The 23,159-nt window shown below is 46.0% G+C and overlaps 1 protein-coding gene across 3 annotated transcripts in view; it reads left to right on the top strand.

The window, feature by feature from the left end:
* Nucleotides 1-23,159, top strand: part of REXO4 (REX4 homolog, 3'-5' exonuclease) — a 247,492-nt gene that overhangs the window by 140,483 nt on the left and 83,850 nt on the right. For all 3 annotated transcript variants that reach the window (XM_044058230.1, XM_044058229.1, XM_044058232.1), the window contains one exon: nucleotides 11,180-11,332. In XM_044058230.1, coding sequence (XP_043914165.1) covers nucleotides 11,180-11,332 — 153 coding nt within the window. The remainder of the gene's footprint in view (nucleotides 1-11,179; nucleotides 11,333-23,159) is intronic.

Here is a 23,159-nt window from a genome sequence, read left to right on the forward strand (position 1 = left end):
CCATTCAGCCAGTCCCTGTACCAGAAAGGGGCCTAGGATTTTATTCTCGCCTGTTCCTAGTACCAAAGAAGGGGAACACGTGGAGACCAATTTTGGATTTGTCTATCCTCAACACTTATCTGGACATTCCCAAGTTCAAAATGTTGACGTTACAACAGCTTTTACCTCTGCTGGGCAAAGATCACTGGATGGTAACTTTAGATCTCAAGGAAGCTTACCTTCATGTGCCTATAAGACTAAGTTGCAGAAAGTATCTGCGTTTCGAGCTGGAAATTCTCATTATCAGTTCTCTGCATTGCCCTTTGGCTTATCTACTGCCCAGAGTATTCACAAAGGTTCTGGCTCCAGTGATAGCTTACTTCAGGCTAAAAGGAATTCAAATCTATCCTTACTTGGACGACTGCCTGATTCTGGCTCAAGAAAAGGAGGACCTTCTACAGCATTTGGAATATGTCATAGCAGTGCTAAGATGCCTAGGGTATTCTGTGAACGAAATAAAGTCCAGTCTAGTACCCTCTCAAGACATGTGCTTTCTGGGTGTGAGACTGAATACAGCAGCCCAGATGGCCTTTTTAACCCCGGACAAACAAAAGAATCTTTTCAGTTACTTCCATCAACTATCTCTTCAGTCCGGGCTGACTGCAAGGACAGTCCTTCAAGCCTTAGGGTTCATGGCATCTTGTATTCTGGTGCTTCCCAATGCCAAACTGCATATGAGGAAGCTGCAATGGTATCTCAAAATGTATGGACACAGCACTGCCAGGATTTGGACACTGTCATTCAAATAATACCTTGCATTCAAAAAGAATTTTTGTGGTGGGCTCAGGAATGTCACCTAAACAAGGGACTCTCTGTGACCCGGCCAGAGGCGAGTCAGATTTTAACGACAGATGCCTCGGACATTGCTTGGGAGCTCATCTAAATGGAAAGTGGATACAAGACAAGTGGCCTGCCAGACTACAGCATCTACATATCAACATGAAGGAGATGTTAGCAGTCCAGTTTGCATTAATGGCTTTCAAGGAGTTACTTCTTCCAGGGCAGGTGTTGATTCTAACAGACAACACAACTGTCATGTGGTACATCAACAAACAAGGGGAACACATTCTTATCCTCTATGCAGGCAAGCAATGATTTTATGGGAGACTGCGCTCAGCTTGCAACTAACTCTTCAGGCAAGGTTTCTGCCGGGAGCACAGAACTCCTTAGCAGATGTGTTAAGCAGACAAATCATGGATCCCCACGAGTGGAAACTGGATCTTCATGTATTTCAGAAATTGACAGTGTCATGGGGAACTCCAGACATAGATCTGTTCGCTTCTCCACTAAACCACCAGCTGCCAAAGTTTTGCACAAAGGGGTTTCATCACACAGCTTGGAAAGTGGATGCTCTTTCTTTCAGTTGGAAAAATCTTCATGTGTATGCCTTTCCACCTCTGCCTCTTCTCCCAAAGGTGCTCCTAAAGGTCAGACAAGACAAGCCAAGGATGATTTTAATAGCTCCAGATTGGCCTCGCAACACTGGTACCCACTACTAAGGAGTCTGGTAAGGAAGCCTCCATGGCCTTTACCTTTGATTCCACACCTGTTATCTCAGAAGGACGGTCACCTACTCAATGTCAAGCTTCACTCTCTTCATCTAACAGCCTGGCATATTCTGTTTTGAAACACAGCAGGTCTCAACTTCCTCAACAAGTTTTAAATGTGATTATGGAAGCCAGAAGACCTAGTACAAGGAAAGTGTAAACAGAAAAATGGAAGAGATTTTTATTTTGGAGTGCAGCAAAGAATTTGGAGATTTCTGAGCCTAATTTGAGTGTGGCTCTTCAATATCTTACTGAGTTATTGGACAAAGGTTTGTCTTTCTCTTCCATTAAGATTCATGCTGCAGCAATTTCAGCTCACTATGATTGTGACCCACCATTGTTTTCGCATCCTTTGTTCAAGCAGTTTCTTAGAGGGGCAAAGAATATAAGACCCCCAGAGAGCTCCTACTCCTGCTTGGGATCTCAATTTTGTGTTGGAGAAACTTACTCTACAACCTTTTGAGCCATGCGCTACTGCTGAATTGAAATACTTGTCATGGAAGACTGCTTTTTGTTGGCTATTACTTCTGCAAGAAGGGTTTCTGAATTGCAGGCCCTTATGGCAGTAGAGCCCTTTTGATTTTCCATAAGGATAGGGTATCATTACGTACTAATCCTTCCTTTATGCCTAAGGTGGTTTCTAGTGTGGCTTTAAACCAAACTATTCATTTGCCTACTTTCTATGCAGATCCCCAAAATAAGGGGGAAAAGATTTTGCACACTTTAGATGTACATAGGCAGTTGCGTTATTATTTAAGCAGGACTAAGGATTTCAGGCAGTCTCAGCAGTTGTTTGTTTCTTTTGCTTTGAGTTCTCAGGGCAAGCCTGTGTCTAAGCAAACTATTTCTAAGTGGATTGGGTTTTGCATTTCTTTTTGTTGTTCCCATCATGGCAAGGAGATTCCAGCTGGGATTAGGCCCCATTCCACTAGGGCTACTGCCACTTCTACAGCATTTCTAAGGGGGGTGGCAACTAAGGATATTTTGGAGGCAGCTACTTGGAGTTCAGTGCATACTTTCTCTAAGCATTACCACCTTCCTCTCTACTCTAAATCTAGGGCTGGTTTTGCCACTGCTATTTTGCAAGGCATGTTGACAGCTCCTGCTTCTTTATGATTTGCCAGCCTCCCTTACCTCTGCTTTGGGATTCTACCCAATGGTTAGGACTGCAGCAATGTGGAATGAAGAACATAGTACAGTTTTGTACCTACCATAAATGTAGATGTTCGAGGATCCACATTGCTGCAGTCCAATTTACCTCCCTCCTTCCCTCTGTGTTTAGGGGTGGTGGTGTGGGTTAGGCTATATTCTTGTAATTTTGTATATATTGTACATATGTTTGGTGCAGGGCTTTTTGGTGTTTTTGGTGTGGGCCTTGTCTTTTTGGGGTCTTCTGACATCTGGGGCAAGAAAAGACTGAGGATATGACGTCGGTCATGCGCATTAGTACCCTGACGTCCTGACATCAGTCTAATGCGCCTTGACCGACGTCAGCCATATACTTTGGTATTCAGGCCGACTGGACAGCGGACTACCCAATGGTTAGGACTGCAGCAATGTGGATCCTCGAACATCTACATTTATGGTAGGTACAAAACTGTACTTTCTTTGTACTTAAGGAGTAATTTAAGGAGGGGGGTTGATGATGGATGTGCTGTCTCCCACCCCTATAGCAATCAGGATTTCTTTACTAATTTCATGCTTTACCACCAGTTCTGCATATGATTGCAAATTTCAAAGAATGATCCAGCCTAGTCACTTTTTTACCCTGTAGTGATGTCTTGACAATGTAGAAAATCATCGCGGTATAAAACAAGGAAGCCCTCTCAAGTTAGGGTGATGACTAGCTCCACATAAGGGCATGGGTTCTCTCACCTTACTGCACAAAGTTATTGTTGTGTTTAAGCCAGTGATTGGTGTATGTATGCTGAAAGGTAGATGTGAAATTTTTTTTTTTTCCCTAAAAATTTTATGTACAATATTTCTTCAGCAGCGCTTCCTATGACTTGTATGGTATAACTGTATGAGCTGAAGTAGTAACTTTATTTGTTCTGGAACCTGTGGGTATCTGATCCGATCTCGGATCCGAGCCAGCAGCTTCACTAGCTAAAAGATCCGAGCTCCTAGCTCCTCCCCTACCCATAATCCCCTGCTGCCTACTGTATTACCTCAGATCTAGTTTGCAGCGGCTGAAGCAGCTACTTGTGAAGAGCTCCTTAGGCTTGGTGAGATCGTTACCTTTTTTCTCTCCGAGAAAACATCTTTAAATTTTTAGTTAGCGTGTGTTGTGGTGTTAATTCCCCTAGTAGAATTAGAGTATTAGAACCCCTTTTCTGTGGTAGTTTTATTCGTATTCGCTAGCGTCGCATGTTGTTCCCCTCCCCCCTTAGTGTTTGGGTGTGTGTATCTGTGATGGCTGAAGGGCCCAAGGCCATTTTTTCTAAGTGCTCTGAGTGTGGCCATAAGCTTTCCCCAGCTGATGGCCACACTCAGTACGTTTTGTGCCTGGGAGTGGCCCATTTATCAACGGCTTGTCAAATTTGTGCAGCCTTTAATCCCCTAGCAATTAGGGACAGGAAGAACAAGCTGATCCTGGCGGGCTTACTTCCCCAGGACTCTGTTTCTTCTTCCTCCCCCTCGAAGGCTCAGGCTGCTACCATAGCCCCGGTGCCTTTATCTCCCCCTGCTCTGCCTGGGACTCAAACTCCCTCTGCTGTGCAGAGTTCCGGGGACTCTAGTGCTTCTGTCTCTAAAGAAAAGAGACATAAAGAGAAAGATAAGCACAGGTTTCATAAAAGGCGGGCTGAGGCTCACCCCTCAGCCCCTCCATCGAAAGTTGTTAGCTCTCCTTCGAAGGTCTCCGGATCCTCCCCCTCTCGGCTCTGTTCGCCTTGTTTCTCGCCGGAGTACAAGTCTCCTTCGAGGTCATCGAGGCGGCCCTTCTGGCCCGCCTCAACGACTTCTTCTAGGTCGACCAGGAGCCTTACCGACACGGACATGGATCGGATGATGTGTCCATTCCTGCAGACCCAAATGCAGATGGGGATGCTCTTGCCTCCCCTCCTCAAGGGGGAGCACAGCCCCTCTCTTTGCTCCGATCACTCCTTCTCCGACCCGCTTTAGGGCTTTGGAGTCATCGGATCCGGGCCCTTTCAGAGCCGGGGTTTCGTCGGTGCCGATAGCTTTGGTATCTTCGCCGACCGTACCCTCGAGCATGTCTGATCCTAGCTCTCAGGGCAGAGGGCCGAGCATCGGATCCGTGGGGATTGGTGTGTGTCTGGCGCATTTTAGGTCAGAGCACACTTCTCTCTAGGATCCGACCGTTTCGGCTCTGACGCCGATCCCTGCTTCAGAGCCAAGGAGACTACTTTCAGAGCCTGGGGAAAGTAATTCTCCTTCGGCTTTTGAGGTAGTGGAGAGGGTGCTGTTGATGTCTTCCAGATCCCCGGTCCGGGCCTTGGATCCTCCCGCTCCCCCTATGCATGTGGGTCTATCCTCCATCCATCCTATGGGACAGCCTGCTCAAACCCTCCAGTTAGTTCCCTTGGAGGAAGAGGAACCCGTGGGTGAGCCCTCCTTGGACAGTCCCACTGAGGAGATGCCTCGTAAACGGCAGTGTAAAAGGAGGCACCTGGACTCCCCTGAGTCCCTCACCACAGACACAGATTTGGATGAAGGGGAGGGTTCCCCAAGGTCACCCCCCCCCCCCGAGGATGTCTCCTTTGGAGACATCATGGAAATGTTACGTATTAGAGGGGGGTGGTCTGCCCTAAAACCTTCCTCAGACGAATCTGTGTTCCTGGAGGCGTTTTGAGGCAGGCCCGTCTACCTCCTGGGTGTCCACCCCCCCCCCCAGCTGAACCCCTGGTGGAATTAATCACTACCAGGGTGTGGAAAGAGCCCGACATCGTGGAGCCAATCCCCAGACGTCCTGACAAAGTTCTTAGCCTCCTCGCAGATAGGCAGTCCTGGGCTAAGGGGTCCCCTGTTGATGCCATGTTGGTGGCGGCCGCCACGAAGAAGGAACTTGCACAGGAGAGTTCCTCTGTCCATCCTCCGGATAAGGAATCTCGGGCGATGGACCGCATTGGAAAGTGGATGTTGGCTTCAGCAACCTTCTCCATAAGGGAGCTGAACTATATGGCACACATTATCAGGCTACAGCGAAACTTAAGGAGTACGCTGCAGCACCCCCAGAGTCCACGACGGTCGTGAATAAAAGCACATTTGCGACTCGTATGGCCACTCTAAAGTCCATCTCTAACACGTCCATGTGGTTACTCTCATGCTACGGCAGGAGCCGCGAGGGCTAGCGGAGCAGGGATTGTCTTACGGCGTCACGCCTGGCTCTGCCTTTGTGAATTCGCAGAACTCTTCAAGGCGTCCTTCGCGAATGTGCCCTTTGACGGATCTTCACTTTTTGGCAAGACCGTACACGAGACGCTGGTCCAAAGCGAGAAGAATGGGAAGATGCTGTCTGCCGTCTGGGTCCACTTCTCGAATCCCCAACTATCCTTTTCAAGGAATCGGAGGGGACAAAAGAAGTTGTGGTTCCGCAAGTCTCGGCAGTCCCATCCAGCTTCGGACCCCTCGTCCTCTAGAGGCAGAGGAGGACAAGGTGGACGCCGGCCCAGAGGTAGAGGGGGGGCCATGTAACTTCGGGTCTAGGGAACCTTTCCTGGCAGGCCCGCGCAACAGCTCTGAGGGCTTACCCGGCTGTCCCTCTCTGGAGGCAGTCGGTGGGCGTTTATCGGAGCATCTGTCAAATTGGGAGTCCATGACAGATCGATGGGTGCTCCGAATCATATCCAGATGTTGCTCCATTCCCTTCATGAAACTACCCCCTAAAGTCAGGCGCCTCCCCGATGTTCCACCCGATCAAAGGGAGGCAGCAGCTTTAGAGGTGTCAAAGCTGCTAGAAAAGAGCCATTCAGCCCGTCCCCCCAGACCAGTCCGGATTGGGCTACTACTCCAGGTTCTTTTTGGTGCCAAAGAAGACGGGGGACTTAAGACCGATTCTAGATCTCTCCGCCCTGAACCTGTTCGTCCCCATGGAGAAGTTCCGCATGGTCACTCTTTAGTCTATTCTTCCCCTTCTTCGGGAGAACGACTGGATGTGCTCCATAGACCTCAAGGATGCGTACTACCAAATTCTGATGGACAGGCGATCCAGGAGGTTTCTCCGTTTCCGGCTGGGAGACTGTCATTATCAATTCCGGGTTCTCCCGTTCGGTCTCACCTTAGCCCCCAGGGTGTTCACCAAGGTCATGGCAGTGGTTGCAGCCCACCTGAGACTCCAGGGCATTCAGGTGTTCCCGTAACTGGACGACTGGCTCCTTGCCGCCCCCAACAGGCATCAACTCTGCGTTGCAAGGGATTATACTCTAGCTCTCACCCAGAGTTTGGGCATATCCGTAAACCTTCAAAAGTCCTTCCTTCAGCCAGTGCAGGTTTTAGAGTTTATAGGGGTCAAATTGGACACTCGCATCTCTCGGGCCCTCCTTACCCCGGACAGGCTGAACAGCTTATCGCATCAGATCTTAGCCCTTCTTCGAAGCCCAGCTCCTGCGGTGGAGTTAGTCCTGAGGGCACTGGGGTCTATGGCAGCGGCCATCAGTCTCTCTCTTCATGCATGCCTATGGATGAGGATCTTACAGTGGACTCTTCAAGTTCAATGGTCACTAGTGTTTCACCCGCTGAACACTGCTATTCCACTGAGCAGAATTTGCAGGGACTCCCTCCTTTGGTGACTTTACCCGCGTGAGCTGCGACAAGGGAGACCCTTTGTAATTCCCCCACCCCCAAGCCACGTTTACCACAGATGCTTCTCGCCTCGGGTGGGGGGGGGGCATTGTTCAAGCAGAACCGTCCAAGGCATGTGGACCCCCATTGAGGCCGCTTTCCATATCAGTGTCCTAGAGATGAGGGCAGTGCTTTTGGCATTGCAAGCTCTCCACGACCTTCTCCCTCTAGGGACTATTGCGATCCAGACAGACAATATGGCGGAGTCTGGTACATAAACAGGGGGGAACCAGGTCTTATCCCCTCTGCCGAGAGGCTATAAGAGTGTGGGAATGGGCGATATCCACCAACCGCTTTCTGGTAGCAATGCATATTCCGGGTCGGTCCAACATATTGGCGGACAAACTGAGTCGGGTGATTCTCTCCCCGTACGAGTGGTCTCTAAATGCTTCAGTTGCGAAGCAGATCTTCCGTGCATGGGGTTGGTCTCGCTGCGATCTTTTCGCCTCTCCGTCAAACACAAAGTGCTGCAAGTACTTCACAATACTTCCCCCTTCAGGGGAGACCCCGAGAGATGCTCTGGTGCATGCTTTGCCACCCGGTCTCCTTTATGCTTACCCCCCCCCTCCCGCTTATGACTAAGTTCATTCAGAAAGCATGTTGGTTGGGGAGCAGAGTTATCCTCATAGCCCCATTCTAGCCTCATCAGGTCTGGTTCCCTTATCTGCGGTCTCACAGTATAGTTCCTCCATGGATCCTGGATCCCGGATCCCATTCCAGATTTGATTTTGCATCCTGCGGGATGTCAAACCCCGAACCTGCTAAGCCTCAAGCTGACTACTTGGTTGATCCAATTCCTCTGTTGGCTAGGACTCCTGGTATCTCATCACCAGTGAAGGCCATTCTGGTGGTGGCCCATAAGCTTGCTACCAGAAAAATTTACAATAGTAAATGGAAACCTTTTTCCATCTAGGCCGAAGGCAAGGGCCTGGATACTTTTACAGTCCCTATTCCAACAATTCTGGATTTTTTTGTCACTAATCTTTCAAAAAGGAGCGAGCGCTTCCACAGTTAAGGTGCAACTAGCAGCCATTTCCCATTTTCACGTGGGAGATGGACTGGGATCTGTAGCATCTTCAAAGATATGCAAAACCTTCTTGAGGGTCATTTTTCTTTTGAAACCACCAGTGAAATCGGTGGTTCCTCCATGGGACTTGACTTTAGTCTTACAAGCTTTGACGAGTCCACCTATTGAGCCTGCCACCTCGGTTCCATTAAAATTCCTGTCTTGGAAAATGGCCTTTTTAGTGGCTCAGCCATGAGGGTTTCAGAACTCCAAGCCCTGTGCATGAAACCTCCTACCTCATTTTTCACAAGGATAGAGTGTCTCTCAGGACTAACCCGTCTTTCCTACCAAAGATGGCTTCAGAGTCAAATATTAACCAATCAATCAGTTTACCGGTATTCTTTTCAAATTTTCAGAACAAAGGGGAGTACACATTGCACAAACTGGATGTACACAGGCAACTACATTTCTACCTGCACGGGATTAAAGATTTTCGCAAGTCTGATCAGTTGTTTGTGTCTTTCGCCAAATCAGCTATGGGAAAGACAATTTCTAAAGTAACCCTAGCTAATTGGATTTCTCAGTGCATAATCCACGGGTATATGTCCTCGGGTAAACCAGTTCCTATGGGAATCCATGCTCATTCAACCTGCTCCATTGCTGCATCAGCAGCCTTCTGGTCCAGGGTTCCTCTGGACGACATATGTTCAGCAGCTACTTGGTCCTCTCCTCATACGTTCATTTCCCATTATAAATTGGACACGATTTCGAGGAGCAGGGCTTCCTTTGGCTCCGCGGTGCTTCGGAATATCCTTCCGTAAGGCCACCCAGGGTTATTTTTATAGGTAGCTGGGGACTCTGTCCCACAGGTTGCAGAACAAATGAAGTAACTACTTCAGATAAAGAAGTTATGTACTCACCATAACGTTCCATCTGAGTAGGTACTTCATTTGTCTGCAACCGACCCCCCCCCCCCCCCTCCATGCCCCCTAACCATATCGTGATACCTGGTCACCTGAAAAATGTTTTTTCATGAGGTTAGGCAGTACTTGATCCTCTGTCGAAGGTGTAAATTTTTGGACTGAGCAAACTTGATCTGAGGTAATACAGTAGGCAGCAGGGGATTATGGGTAGGGGGGAGGAGCTAGGAGCGTGGATCTTAGCTGCCGGCTCGGATCCGATACCCACAGGTTGCAGTCAAATGAAGTACCTACTCAGATGGAAAGTTATGCTGAGTACGTAACTTCTTTTTTACTGTTGTCATGAGTTATTGAACAGTACGATCTTTGTTGCTAGTAAATATTCTCCTTTCAGTATTACTACTGTATGTATATAGAGTTGGACAGCTTCATCAAGATCAGTAGATCATGTACTTTTTTCTTTTGTTAACCAGGTAAGGGAGCTGTTTTTAAGAACCCTACAGCTATAGTCATGGCCATTTAGGTAAAATAAACTGGCATCAGATAGTAGACGTTGCTACGAGTAAAACAGTACAGCAAGCAGCTGAATATAAACCATTACTAATCAACATCGGAATTTCATTAGTATTAATATAATCAGCTGTTTGATGCCTTCTTTGTACTTTTATCACTAATGCATGTGAACAATGTAAAACAGGAGTTGTAAATTGTATGCATTTACACTATGTTAGCATTTGCGATACGAAAGTAACCCAATGGGGACTTCAGAGTTTATAAGGTCTGATGTGGGAAATGAAACTGTAGCAGTACCATTTTTCTTACCACTGTTTTTCTTTAGCAGTATGTTTTTTTTTTCTTATAAGGTTTTAAGACATCTGACTTGCATGCTGTTTACAGGTGGATTTTCATAGTTGCGTGAATTTATTTATGCACATGTATATATACATATATACACAAACCTTTTACTGTTGCTTTTTGTACTTTTATTTTGGGACAGGAACAGTTATTGGTATATTCATTCCACTTGTCTTGTCTTGTCTTGGCTATAACAAAGAATATAAAGTACATGAATTGTTGCCTTTTAAGCTGGACTCTGTGCTCATGGCCACATCCTGGGATCAGCAGCCATGTAAGAACATGTGATTGTCAGAATGATCTGGCTCCGGATTAATGTCCACTTCTGACACTACTTCCCAGTCAATTGTTTGATTACTACAGCATGGTGAGTTATGTAATATGTACTCTTAACTCCTGTTTGGGGAGGGAAGAGCTGGGAGCCACCATCTGCATTGTCCTGTACTATCCGATGTGCCACCACCAGTGATAAAATGCTGCAGCCAAAGGCTCCTCCCCTAGAGGCATAGCTGCTTGCACTGGTATATTGTCTTCATGACTCTGAGTGCAAAAGCTTCTAAGAAAAATAATGCGTCATTGGAACAGAAGAGAGGAAGAAGCCAATCATAGGTGTATCGAGGAGGGTTCTTTAGCACATCAACTGTTATGGTAAGAATGTTTTTATTATTTTCTGTTCTACATGGTGAGGGCTGCTAGTTTCTGTGCTAGAGTGCTGGAACGACAATAGAGCCTGAACTGTAGTATCCAGAATGGGAATAGACTAGATCTGGAAGACATCAATGACTTACTGGATTTAGTTCTTCAGGTGTTGTGCATAAGTCAAAGGTGTTGGACAGTTTAGTAATGTGCTCATTCCTGTTAAGTTTCTGGAGGGTGGAAAAAATTGTCCGTTTTCATTTCTTTCTTGATTTAATGTGCATTTGCTAAGAGTTAAATGTAAAAGCATGCACTTCTTGTAAGTTGTATCTCTGTTAGTAAAATGTCTGCTTATGTTGCCTTTTGTTTACCAGGCCAGACATTTGGTTTGATGATGTGGATCCAGAGGACATAGAAGCGGCTCTAGGTTCTGAAGTTGCAGAGTGTGTACGCACCCAGATGGGTGAAACAAAGCCCTCCGAAAAGTCACCAGAGCAGCTGCTTGTAAAGGAGAATGCTTTTAGTGGGTATGTTTCCCATAGTAAATAATGCACACACACCAGTGCAATAAAGCATGTTTTTAAATTGTTTACATTTTGTTTAGCTAGAAATGATTGTCATTATTCGGTGAATCATATTGAAAATGCTGATTCTGGTATTGTAACTGGGTTGTTTAAAGTACTAACCAGTCAAGGAGTATGCAAGCAGTATTGTACTGTGAGCTGTGGTAGCAAGCTGTGAATGAGCAGATATGGAGAAGTAGGAAAAAACTGTGGTGTGCTTAGGCCAGACTGTTAATCAGCATACCATTTCAGTGCTGAGGTTCAAGTCTCTCAAGCACGTAGCTCGATAGGATTTGGATTTTCTGAGGTGCAGCGTGTCCATTAATTCCGGGTTGGACATGGCTTTATACGTCAGGCACAGATTGCCTCTGAGCAGGCGGTATGCCACTGAGTAGAGCTGGAGTTTCTTTAACCGGGCAGCATATGACATCTGTTTGAGCCCTTCGATCCTCTTGGTGAGGTACTTTTGGGTTTTTTCCAGTTGCTGCAAGTGTCTGGTAAGGTACATCCCAAAAGGGGCATTGTACTCAAGTATGGGCCTGATAAGGGAGGAGTAAAGAGGCATAATGACCTCCCCTGATCTAGATGTGAATCCCTTCATGATTAGGTGGGCTATATAAAATGTTTTTCTAACCACTTTGGCCACGTGGTTGTCAAATGAGAGATTGCTGTCAACTTGGGTCTCCAGGTTCCTAATTACTTCTTCTGTACTTAATGGATTACCACCTATGTGGTAATTTGTGGGCACTTTGTTTTTGCCAAAGGGGATGACTGTACACTTTTTGGCATTTAGCTTGAGGCCATGGCTCTGGCACCAGTTGTCTGTTTCTGTGAGGCCCTTTTGGAGGATGCTTGTGTCGGCTGGAGTGTCTATTATGGCGCTCAGTTTGCAGTCATCTGCAAACTTGGTCAGCCACAGTCCTTCCGTGTTGGCGTGTACCTCTGAGAAATATGTACCGAACAAGAGAGGTCACAGGACTGAGCCTTGTGGGACACCACTTGTAACTGGTTTGGAGTCTGACATGGCTCCAGCAATTCTAACCATGTGGGTTCTGTCCTTGAGCCAGTTTGCTGGTGAGCTTATCTATAATGCCCGAGTGGGGTATTGTATCAAAGGCTTTTGCGAGGTCCAGGTAGGCTGTGTGGACCACCTTCCCCTCGTCAATGGCCTAAGTGACTGTTTCGAAAAAATCAACCAGGTTTAAGAGGCAGGATCTGCCCTTAACATAGCCAAACTGGGTAGGATCCAGTGTCTGTAGGTCCCCAATATCTTTATTTATGAGGTCCATGATGATCCTTTCCATAGCTTTGCAGACCAAGCTAGTCAAGCTTATGGGGCGATAGTTTCCAGAATCTATTGAGGCACCACCTTTGTGGAGAGGGACCACTGTTGCTGTACGCTACTCTTTGGGTACATATCCTGTAGTAAGGCTGAGATTGAACAGTAGCTTTATGTTTGGGTTTAGCTCTTCTTGGAGTTCATGTAGGACACAGCCCGGGACACCGTCTGGTCCCATTGATGCTGTGTCTTTTGCTTTGGAGAGGGCAGCTCTTACCTGAGCATCTGAGATGTCAGGGGAGCAGCACTCTGCTGGGATAGATATTTGCCCTTTTGGTGGGGGGGGGGGGTTTGCGCTGAACCTGTCAGCTAGGATGTTGGCAATGTCTGTGGGTTCGGTGTATTTTTTGTCATTTTGGACTAATTCTGAGCATATCTAGGAATTCCCACCCAGGTTCCTAACATAATTAAAGAAAGCATTGTGATTATTCTTAGTGTCCTGTGCAATTTTTCTCTCGAAGTTGGCCTTAGACGATTTTATAAGTGCCCGTAGTTTTTTGCTAATACTGATCAGAGATGCCTTCCCTTTTTGGGATTTTGTTCTTATGTAGTAGCTTCCTCCTTCTATTGTATAGTTTGTTTATGGCTGGGGTCCACCAGACAGGACATCTGCCTTTGGAGGATTGGGACTTGGTTTTATTTGGGATTGCATGATCCATGCATTCCTGATGGTGTTCCTGAAGGTGTTCATAGAATGCGTTTATAAAGGGTTGTGCAGTCTGGGCCATATTTTCCACAGGCCCGGGGGCTTTGAAGGACTCCACCTCAGTTTTGAGGAGTGTGAAATTTGCACTAGAGAAGATGTCCTTCATGGATGCATCTGCAGTCATAACAGCTGGGTTGTCCTGTCGTCAGGCAGCCCTACAGTCGGCCGGATTCCAAAGTCCGGGTCCTGATGTCGCACTTCACCCGACGTCATCTCTGTGGGTCTTGGGGTATAAAGGCATCAGCCGACGCCATTTTCCTCAGTCTTTCTTGCTGGCGCCCGAAGCAGAAGCTGTTGCGCAGTGTGCGGTCGGTCGGATCCAGAGATTATTTCTACCGAATACTACTTGAAGACTTCTAGCTAAGTACCCCGTTGGGGACTCTATCTTACCTCAGCCGTTGTCAGAAAAACGTAATAATAGAGTAACCTATGGCAAACAAATACCTCATAAAGAGTTCCATTCTTACTGTCTGCCTTGTTTAGGCCCAGCCCACAACGTAGCAGCCTGTTCGCCTGTGCTTCTTTCAACCGGTCAGAGTTTGCAGAACAGTTTTGGTTCTGACTTTGGTTACATTATCTCGTCGGAACGGCCGACTACACTTTCTGCCAAAGCGGTCCGCGGTTTCGCCTGAAACCACGCAAGCAAACAAACCGAGAAAACTGATCTAGGTACAGCCGAATTTATCTCTACAGTTGAGGTCCCTGCTACAATTCTTGAATCGGCCTCTGAAACTTTACCCACTGACTTATCAGACACCATTCCCCTGGATGTCTCTACCCCAGCACTTGGTGCGGCTAGGCCTCCAGCAGCCATGTCCATTAAGGCCTTTGCCAGGGCTAAAGCAGCCAAGACTACCAAATCAGTGCCTGTTAAACCACCCTCAACCAGGCCCTCTTCTAGTTCTCAAATGCTTACTTTGGCAGAAGATTTAATTTCTTTAATTAGAGGATCTCAATCTCACCCAGACAGGGCCTCTCAGCCCCCAGATAAGAGACCTAGGGCAGAGCCCCGAGCCAGTATCCTCTGATGATTCTGCTGATGAATCAGACATTACTGACCAGCCAGAGGCCCTTTCTCCAATTTTGAGGATTCTGATGCTGAAGAATCCATTCCAGCTGCATCCTCCAGAAGAATTCTCCGGGAAACCTTACATGCCATGCGAGAGCAGTTCCAATGGCAGCAGCAGGATTTCTCAGATTCGAAAAGACTTAGAACCTTTCTGCACCTTCCACAGCACAGGCCCTTAGCTATACCTCCTGTTCTCTGTGGTAGATGATGCTTTTAATGATGTCTGCTCTGCTCCAGATTCATTACCCCAGCCCCTGCCAAACCAGACAGATTTTACAGGGTGCCAGATACTCATCACCACCTTTACAAGGCCCCCTTGCAGACCCAGAAACTATATCCCAGGGTCCCAAGGCAGTAGCATAGCTAAAACCCTACTCCTTCTGAAAGGGAAGCAAGGTCATTAGACAGATGGGGTAAAAAGTATACACTTCAGCTACTCTCTCAGCTAGAGCTTTAAACTGCCAGTTTCACATGATACAATACCAAGAGTTTATGCTTGATCAGTTAACTAAAAATTAACCACTGATGAATCTCTTGACAAGAAATATGTATTAGAAATGGTAAATAACATACAACAGGTTAGTAACCATTCCTTAAAATGTGGCTATGATGCACTGGAGGCTTCATTTAGATCGGGCATGACTGGCACGGTGATAAGAAGGCATGCATGGCTAAGAGCAAGCTCTACGGATCATGTTAAAGCTAAATTGTTAGATGCTCCTATGGATAAGACAAGTTTGTTTGGTGCACCTGCCCAGCAGGTTATGAAGAAAATGGAAGAAAAGGCAAAATCAGTTCAAACTGTTAAAGATTTCCTGCAGGTTCAACCCCAAGGTTTAGCAGGAACTGAAAATTGGTCCTTTCCTGACTCCACAAAATTTCAAAGGGGCAGGAATAGGGCAGAAACCAAACCAGAGGAGGTAAGGTAACAACAGAGGCACAGACACAGCCACTGCCACTACTTCAACACAGCCACAGTGACTTACTCCTAAGTCCGCCTACCAGGGAACAAATACCAGCTCCACTAGGCGGAAGGTTAACCTTATTTGCAAAGAACTGGCACCACATAACAAAAGACAAGTGGATTCTACAAATTATACATCAAGGTTACCGATTCCACTTCCACACTATACCAGTCAAAAGAGGAATGCCAAATCTACCTCCAAATCAAAAACAGAAGCTTTACAACAGATAATGGAGTTGGCAAACATGAGAGCTGTGGAAAAAGTGCCTACAGCAGAGCAAGGAAAGGGGTTCTACTCCAGACTATTCCTAGTTCCAAGAAAGGAAAAAGTTGGAGACCAATTCGACCTGTCCACCTTGAATACATACATCATTGTCCCAAAATTCAAAATGCTGACCCTACAGCAACTTCTTCCATGCTGGGCAAGGAGTGTTGGCTGGTAACTCTAGATCTCAAGGAGGCATAGACCAATCTGCAGAAGATACCTCAGATTTCTTGCAGGATCAGAGCACTATCAATTCTCAGCATTGCCTTTAGAGTATTCACAAAATGCCTGGCATCAGTATACTGCAGACTACAGAATTCATATTTACCCATACCTGGACAACTGCCTGCTACAAGGGGACAACAAAAGCAAGTTGACAACAGATTTACAAAGGGTCATTTACTTGCTACAAGCACTGGGATACACAGTCAATCTACAAAAGTCAAGGCTGATACCATCCCAAACAAGGACATTCTTGGGAGCGGAATTGGACACAGTGAGACAAATGGCATTCCTAACTACAGAAAAACAAAAGAACTCCTCTTTACTTCTTGGCACTAACAAAGCTGAACAAATTAACAGCAAGAAAGGTTCTGCAGGCCTTGGGCTTCATGGCATCATGCATAATTTTGGTCCCATTTGCCAGACTACATATGAGAAAACTACAGTGGTACTTTATGGTCCCAACACAGGCACAGCCTCGAAACAGAAATCCCACTAATTCCATGCTTAAAACAGGAGTTCCTATGGTGGGCCCAGGCATGCCGGTCCAACACAGGCCTTCCCTTTCACAGAGGTCAAGCAAGCCAGAGCATTACAACAGGACCAAGGATGGGGGCAAGGATTGTGGACTCAGGATCAACTTCACCTGCACATCAACCTAAAAGAAATGCTGGCTGTAAAACTGGCTATCCAAAAGTTCAGACCATTTCTCAAAGAGGGCCAGCTGTTGATAAGGACAGACAACACCACAGTCATGTGGTACATCAACAAACAGGGAGGCACTCATTCATACCCCCTATGCAGAATGACTTTGGAACTGTGGACCCTGGCACTCAGCTACAACATCCAGCTGCAGGCAAGATGACATTTTAAGCAGGACCACATCAGATGCTCACGAATGGCACCTGCACCCGGACATCTTCAGGACCATTTCAAGGAAGTGGGGAATGCCTCAGATAGATCTATTTGCATCTCCTCACAATCACCAACTCAAAAAATTCTGCACAAGGACATTCCACCCACTAGCATGGAAAGTGGATCTTCAGCTGGAAAGGCCTAACAGCATATGCATTCCCACCTCTCCCCTTGATATACAAAATACTGCTAAAAATCAAGGAAGAACATCCAAGGATAATCCTGATAGCTCCAAACTGGCCAAGACAACACTGGTACCCACTACTGAGGAGCTTGTCTCGGAACAATATGTGGCCAATTCCCTGATGCCTTTGATGCTAACTCAGAACAACTACAGCACCATACATCCAAACCTGAAAACCTTACAACTGACTGCATGGAACATCACATAGCAGCAGCTAATCAAGAACTTTCCCAAAGAGTTAAAGACATTATTCTTGAGACCTTCAACAAGAAGGAACTACGCTGGAAAATGGAAAAGGTTTGTCATTTGGAGTTCTGAAATAGGAAAAGATGTGTCAAACATAGATATGCCTAACATTCTGGAGTACCTGGCCGAACTTCTCCATTCAGGCCTGTCCTACTCCTCCATCAAGATACATGCATCAGCTATTTCAGCAGAATACAGCTTTGAACAACCTGTCTTCTCACACCCGTTGCTCAGGCAGTTCCTCAGGGGAATCAAGAATGTAAAACCTCCGAGGAAACCACCATTGCCAGCTTGGGACTTAAATTTAGAAAAGCTGACACTTTCACCCTTTGAACCAGCAGCAACAGCAGAACTACAGCACCTGACATGGAAAACTGCTTTCCTACTGGCAATCACTTCAGCAAGGAGGGTTTCAGAACTACAGGCCTTAATGGCAGTGCAACCCTTCCTAATCTTCCACCAGGACAGGGTGTCCATGAGGACTAATCCAACCTTTATGCCTAAGGTGGTATCCAGAGTGTCTTTAAACCAGGCAATCCACTTACCTACCTTCTTTCCCAACCCACAAAACAGAGGGAAAGAATTCTGCACACCTTGGATGTGCATAGACATACCTGGACAGGACAAAAGCAGCAGAAAGTCTGACCAACTCTTTGTGGCCTATGCAACAGGAAGGGAAGGAAAAGCTATCTCAAAACAGACAATCTCCAAATGGATAGGAATTACTCCTTCCATGGAAAACCAATTCCACAGAACATAAGACCTCATTCTACAAGGGCAACAGCCACTACCACAGCCTTCTGTGGCTACCAAAGACATTATTGAGGCGGCTACTTGGACCTCAAGCATTATAATTTGCCTCTATATTCAAGATCCCGAGCAGGGTTTGCCACCGCTGTACTGAAAGGGATCCTAAACCCACCAAAACCCACCTTTCCCTCCTCCCTAGTTGGCTATGGTAGACTGCAGATGCATCCATGAAGGACATAGTACAGTTTTGTACCTACCATAAATGTAGATGTCCGAACTGGATAGCATCTGCAGTCCCTCCCTCCTTCCCTCTGAGGTACTCCTAGGGTGTTTACCCTCTTAATAGCTAGCTAATGGGGGGGAGTCTTCTATGGTGTATTTGTTTGTATATATGTACATACATGCTTGTGTTTGTGTTTACCTCTTTCCTTTTGGAAACATTGGCATCTATCCAAAATTTCAGCCTTCAAGAGGGCTTCTGGCATCTGGGGCAAGAAACACTGAGGAAAATGGCGTCGGCTGATGCCTTAGACCCACAGAGAGGGTGAAGTGCGACATCAGCCCCGACCGGACTTTGGAAGACAGGACAACCCAGCTGTTATGACTGCAGATGCTATCCAGTTCGGACATCTACATTTATGGTAGGTACAAAACTGTACTTTTTTCACTGTGGTTTTCAGGGCAGTGGGTGGAGTTGGGATGTGGAATGTCCAGTGAGATTAGTTTATGGTCTGATCTTACCAATGAGGAATACACTTCTGGCCTGGAGCATAGAGTCCCCATGTTGGTGATTATCAGTTCCAGTACGTTTTCCCCTCTTGTGGGAGTGGTAACAAGTTGTTCCATAGCATTTGAGTTTATAAATTCTAGGAACCTTTGGGCTAGGGTGTTGGAGCTAGAGTAATGCTCCCAGTCTATGTTTGGGTAGTTGAAGTTGCCCAATATAATGGTGTTTGGAGAGACCTTCATATTTTTCAGTGTTCAAAAAATTGTCCATGACGGACTTAAAATTACAAGGGAAAGAATGTCTAGTAGAAAGCTTTCTTCCTTGGGTTTCAAAAAGAAGAAAGAAAAAAGAGTGAGAGCGTCATTTGTGTGTGGTAATTTCTAAGAAAATTAAAAGTTTCTCTTCAGAAAGCTTTCTTTGTTGTCTCTTGTGGGCTGTCCAGACCAAGGTAGAAATGTCATATTTAGGTGGTGAAGGGATTATTGCCCCAAGTCTTCCAATCTTTGTTTCATTGTCATAGTTTTAAAGCTCCTTCCTTTTTGGGATAAAGGTAAATGAGTAGATTGTCATGGTCCCAGTGATGACTCCAGTGAAGTCAGTGGTAGTGGTGAAGAGCTTTGCAATAACTTCAGGCCTGTTGTTGATGATATTTTTGCTGATAGAACTTCTGGTATTAGTGTCCTACAAGTGGTGAAAAGTAATTACAAACAGAAGAGTTGTCATCACTGCCTGCAGTGAAGATGATGTCTAGTTCTGGAACCTGCTCTGCTGGTAATTTCAGTCGGCCCTTAACTATTCCTCTCCCTATGGTAGCCAAGCTCTCCATATTTTTAAGCTTTGAAGTACCATGCAACGTGTTGTTTACTGGGACAGTTCCTGTTCATAGACTAGAACAGTAGCTTGGTGACTGGTGAGCATATGAGTTGTGGCGACGTGATGGGTGTGGTCTAAATAGATCATTTTATACGAATGATGCGTGAGGATCGTTAGTGGATGGATTCTGATGTTAGTCTTCTAAACATTATAAAAAAGTGACTAGTTTTTGAGCTGGTGTAGTGTATTAATTTTGTCAGTGGTTGTCTGGAGCTTGAAGCATTAATAAGCTTTTGTTCTTTTCTAAGTTAAAGTTTGTCCTTTTTTTAATGGTTTATAGTCTGTAAGAGGTTATTTAATCATTCTAGAGCCAGTAAAGAATTTAAAGCTGATGTTCATCATCATGACCGCTGCTGCAGCAGCCTTAGCTGTATGGAGTTATAGCCTGTATTTGGATGTAAGAGCTGGCCAGCTTCCAAACTTTGGGGCTAATTGCATCATTGAGCTTGAGCTGATTAAACATGAGGTTTGGGCACAAATTTCTTCAGAGCTTTCCTGCCATCGAAGGATATGTGCCTCTGAGGCTTTCAAGGATCAATGGTTGGCATGAGCTGTTCCTTTGCTGGACATGTAATTTTCTTTTGGGGAAAATTCCATTTTCAAGATGTTATACTTTCCTGTTCAAAAAAGTTATTTTTAAGCTAGGAGTTTGTTTTTAAGGGAGTGTCGTAAGACTGGTATTGTAATTACGAGTGCACAATTTTTTCCTGTCAGTTTCAAAGTTGTTTAAAGCGATTGAAAACCGTTTTCTGTGGATAAATTGTTTTTATTTTACTTTTCTGGGGGCTGACAGTGTTTAAGTACTTTTTACTCTGTTTTGTGTGTGTAAAAGTCACTTTCAAAGACTACATTTTTTCTGGCTTTGCTGCTTGTGTTCACTGGGAAATTGGCAACATTTTCAATTTGAGCTTGGAACTAGCTACAGGTCCCATGGTTGGTCCTTTTTCCAGCCCTAAAAGAAAAAGTTAAGCAAACAGCCTTTGCTACCACAACAGGCTAACAATTTGCCTCGATCTAGCTGGGGGATTGTGCTGTGGCCATTAGTTGTACTACACACCACTCAACTTTTACCTCCGATCCCTCTGGAGTAGCATCTACAACATCTGTGCACTTGGGGTTAGCCATGTTTTCTGTGGCTGTTTGTGCCTCTTAGTGGGCAAGGGAGAGAGACGCTTGGCATTGGGGGAAGGGAACAGAGAAGACTTGTCTGTTTTGTCAGAATGTTGTGCCCGTCCTTCGGTAAGGTGCTGCTGCCATTAATATATCTGTTTACCTCTGTCAAAAATAAAAATTAAACCTGTATCTACTACCCCACAAATTTCCTTAAATGGGAGGGTTTTACTGGGTCTTGCTAGTAATCCTTCTTGTAAAAGAAAGAGGGATGCCCATTTTCCTGAAGAGATTCAAGATTCTGAGTCTGAGCTGGAAGTTGAAGGGACAGATGGAGGGTTTTCTCCTCAGAATTCTGATTCAGACTCAGCGGAGAGCTTAGTTTGTGATTCTTCCTGTGCAGGTTTCTCTCTCTCTCTCGACTGTTTCCAGGAATGTAACAGTGTTGTCAGTGGGAGAACACTGAAGATGTTCATCGTGCATACAGCTACAGTCATAACAGATGGGTTTTCCTGCCGTCAGGCGGGTCCTCGGTCGGCTGAATTCCAAAGTCTAGGTCCGGCGTCGGATGTAGTCGCTTCTTCAATGACGTCAGTGCGACAGGGGTATAAAAGAACCAGCCAATGCCATTTTCTCCAGTCTTTCTTGCCACGCGGTGCCCGAAGCAGAAGCAGTTCGCAAGTGCCAGTCGGCCAGCTCCTGAGATTACGAATATTTTTCAACCAAAGTCTTCTTGAAAGCTAAGTACCCAGTTGGGGAAACTTTTCTTGCCTCAGACCAATGTCAGACAAAGTTAATAATTGCATTTCATGTGGGAAGCAAATACCTCATATGGATTTTCATTCCCTCTGCATTCCTTGCTTAGGCCCAGCCCACGACGTCTCGTCCTGTCATTTTTGTGATACATTCAACAGACGCACTATTAAGCGTCGGGCAGAGTTTGTCCAACACTATTTTGGCAAAAAGTTTAATTACATTATGTCGTCGGATACTCCGACTCCAGTTTTGAGTAAAAGACGCAAAGATAAGGACCGACATACGAGGTCCATGGCTTCTGACACCACGCCAAAGCCGACTACAGGTGGTCCGGTTCTCAGCGAGGTGCCTACGCAGCCCCTGACTACCGATGACACTTCTTTGGCGGTGTCTTCTGTGCCCGTGGTCGCAGGCTCTTTGGCCCACACCCCGACTACAGATACGGAAGCCACTCTCGGCGGTGATACTCAGAGTTCAGACAGGCCTGCCACCTCTCAAGGTGTCTTCAGGCCTTCCTCTTCTTTTTCCAACAAGGCTTTCACTAAGTCTAAAGCAGCTATGTATACTAAAAGACAATCTCCACAGGGCCCCTCTCAAGGCCCCATGCCTAAAAAGCAGATGTTCAAAATGGCTGAAGATTTGATTACTCTTATCAGGGGTGCTCAACCCCCCCCCCCCAACCCCGGACAAAAGGCCCAGAGTAGAGGAAGAATTCCCTTCCTCAGACCAGGCCTCCATTATTTCAGAACATTCTGAAGACCAGGAACATTCATACTCCCCTTTTGAAGATTCTGATGCAGAGGAGTCCATTCCCTTTGCCCCCCCCCCCCCCCGAGGATTACTCCTTTGGAGAAACCTTACCTACCTTGAGGGGAACACTTCCACTGGGAAGGCCAAGAGTACTCAGACTCCAAGAAAAGGCTTAGGGATTTCCTCTTGCTCCCTCAGCACAGGCCTCTGGCTATACCTACTGTCTTACATATACTAGATGATGTGTATTCGGAGGCCTGCCTTAAACCCAGATTCTTTACCTCAAGCTCCAGTCAAGCCTGACTGGTATTACCGGGTTCCTGATTCACACCAATTCCTATACAAAAGTCATGCGGCTGACCCAGAAACTATTTCACAGGGTCCTAAGGGAATTGAGGCCTCCACTGCTAAAAATCCATTACCTTCAGAGGGAGATTCCAGAGCTTTAGAAAGGTGGGGGGAAAAAGGTATACACCTTGGCCACCTTAACCATGAGGGCATTAAACTGTCAGTTCCATATGTTAACGTACCAACAGTTTCTGTTATCACAGTTGAATAGCAAAATGTCAGCAACCTGAACAACCAGACTTGAAGGAGTTGCAGGATTTGTTACATGGTGCAGAACAAGTGGGTAAACATACCTTGCAATGTGGTTTTGATGCTTTAGAGGCCTCATGTAGAGCTGCTGTTACAGGATCAGTCATACGTAGACATGCTTGGCTCAAAGAGCAAACCTTACCAGATCATGTCAAAGCTAAATTACTGGATGCACCTCTGCAAAACAATGTATTGTTTGGTGTTAAAGCTGAGGAGGTATTAAAGAAAATGGAGGAAAAGGCAAAATCAATGCAAACAGTGAAAAATTTCCTACAGGTACAACCTCCACGTTTCAGTAGAAATTGGCCTTCAAAAAAT

The sequence above is a fragment of the Protopterus annectens genome, chromosome 16.part0, assembly GCF_019279795.1.
Source record: "Protopterus annectens isolate FY-2018-M chromosome 16.part0, PAN1.0, whole genome shotgun sequence".
Classification (NCBI taxonomy): Eukaryota; Metazoa; Chordata; order Ceratodontiformes; family Protopteridae; genus Protopterus; species Protopterus annectens.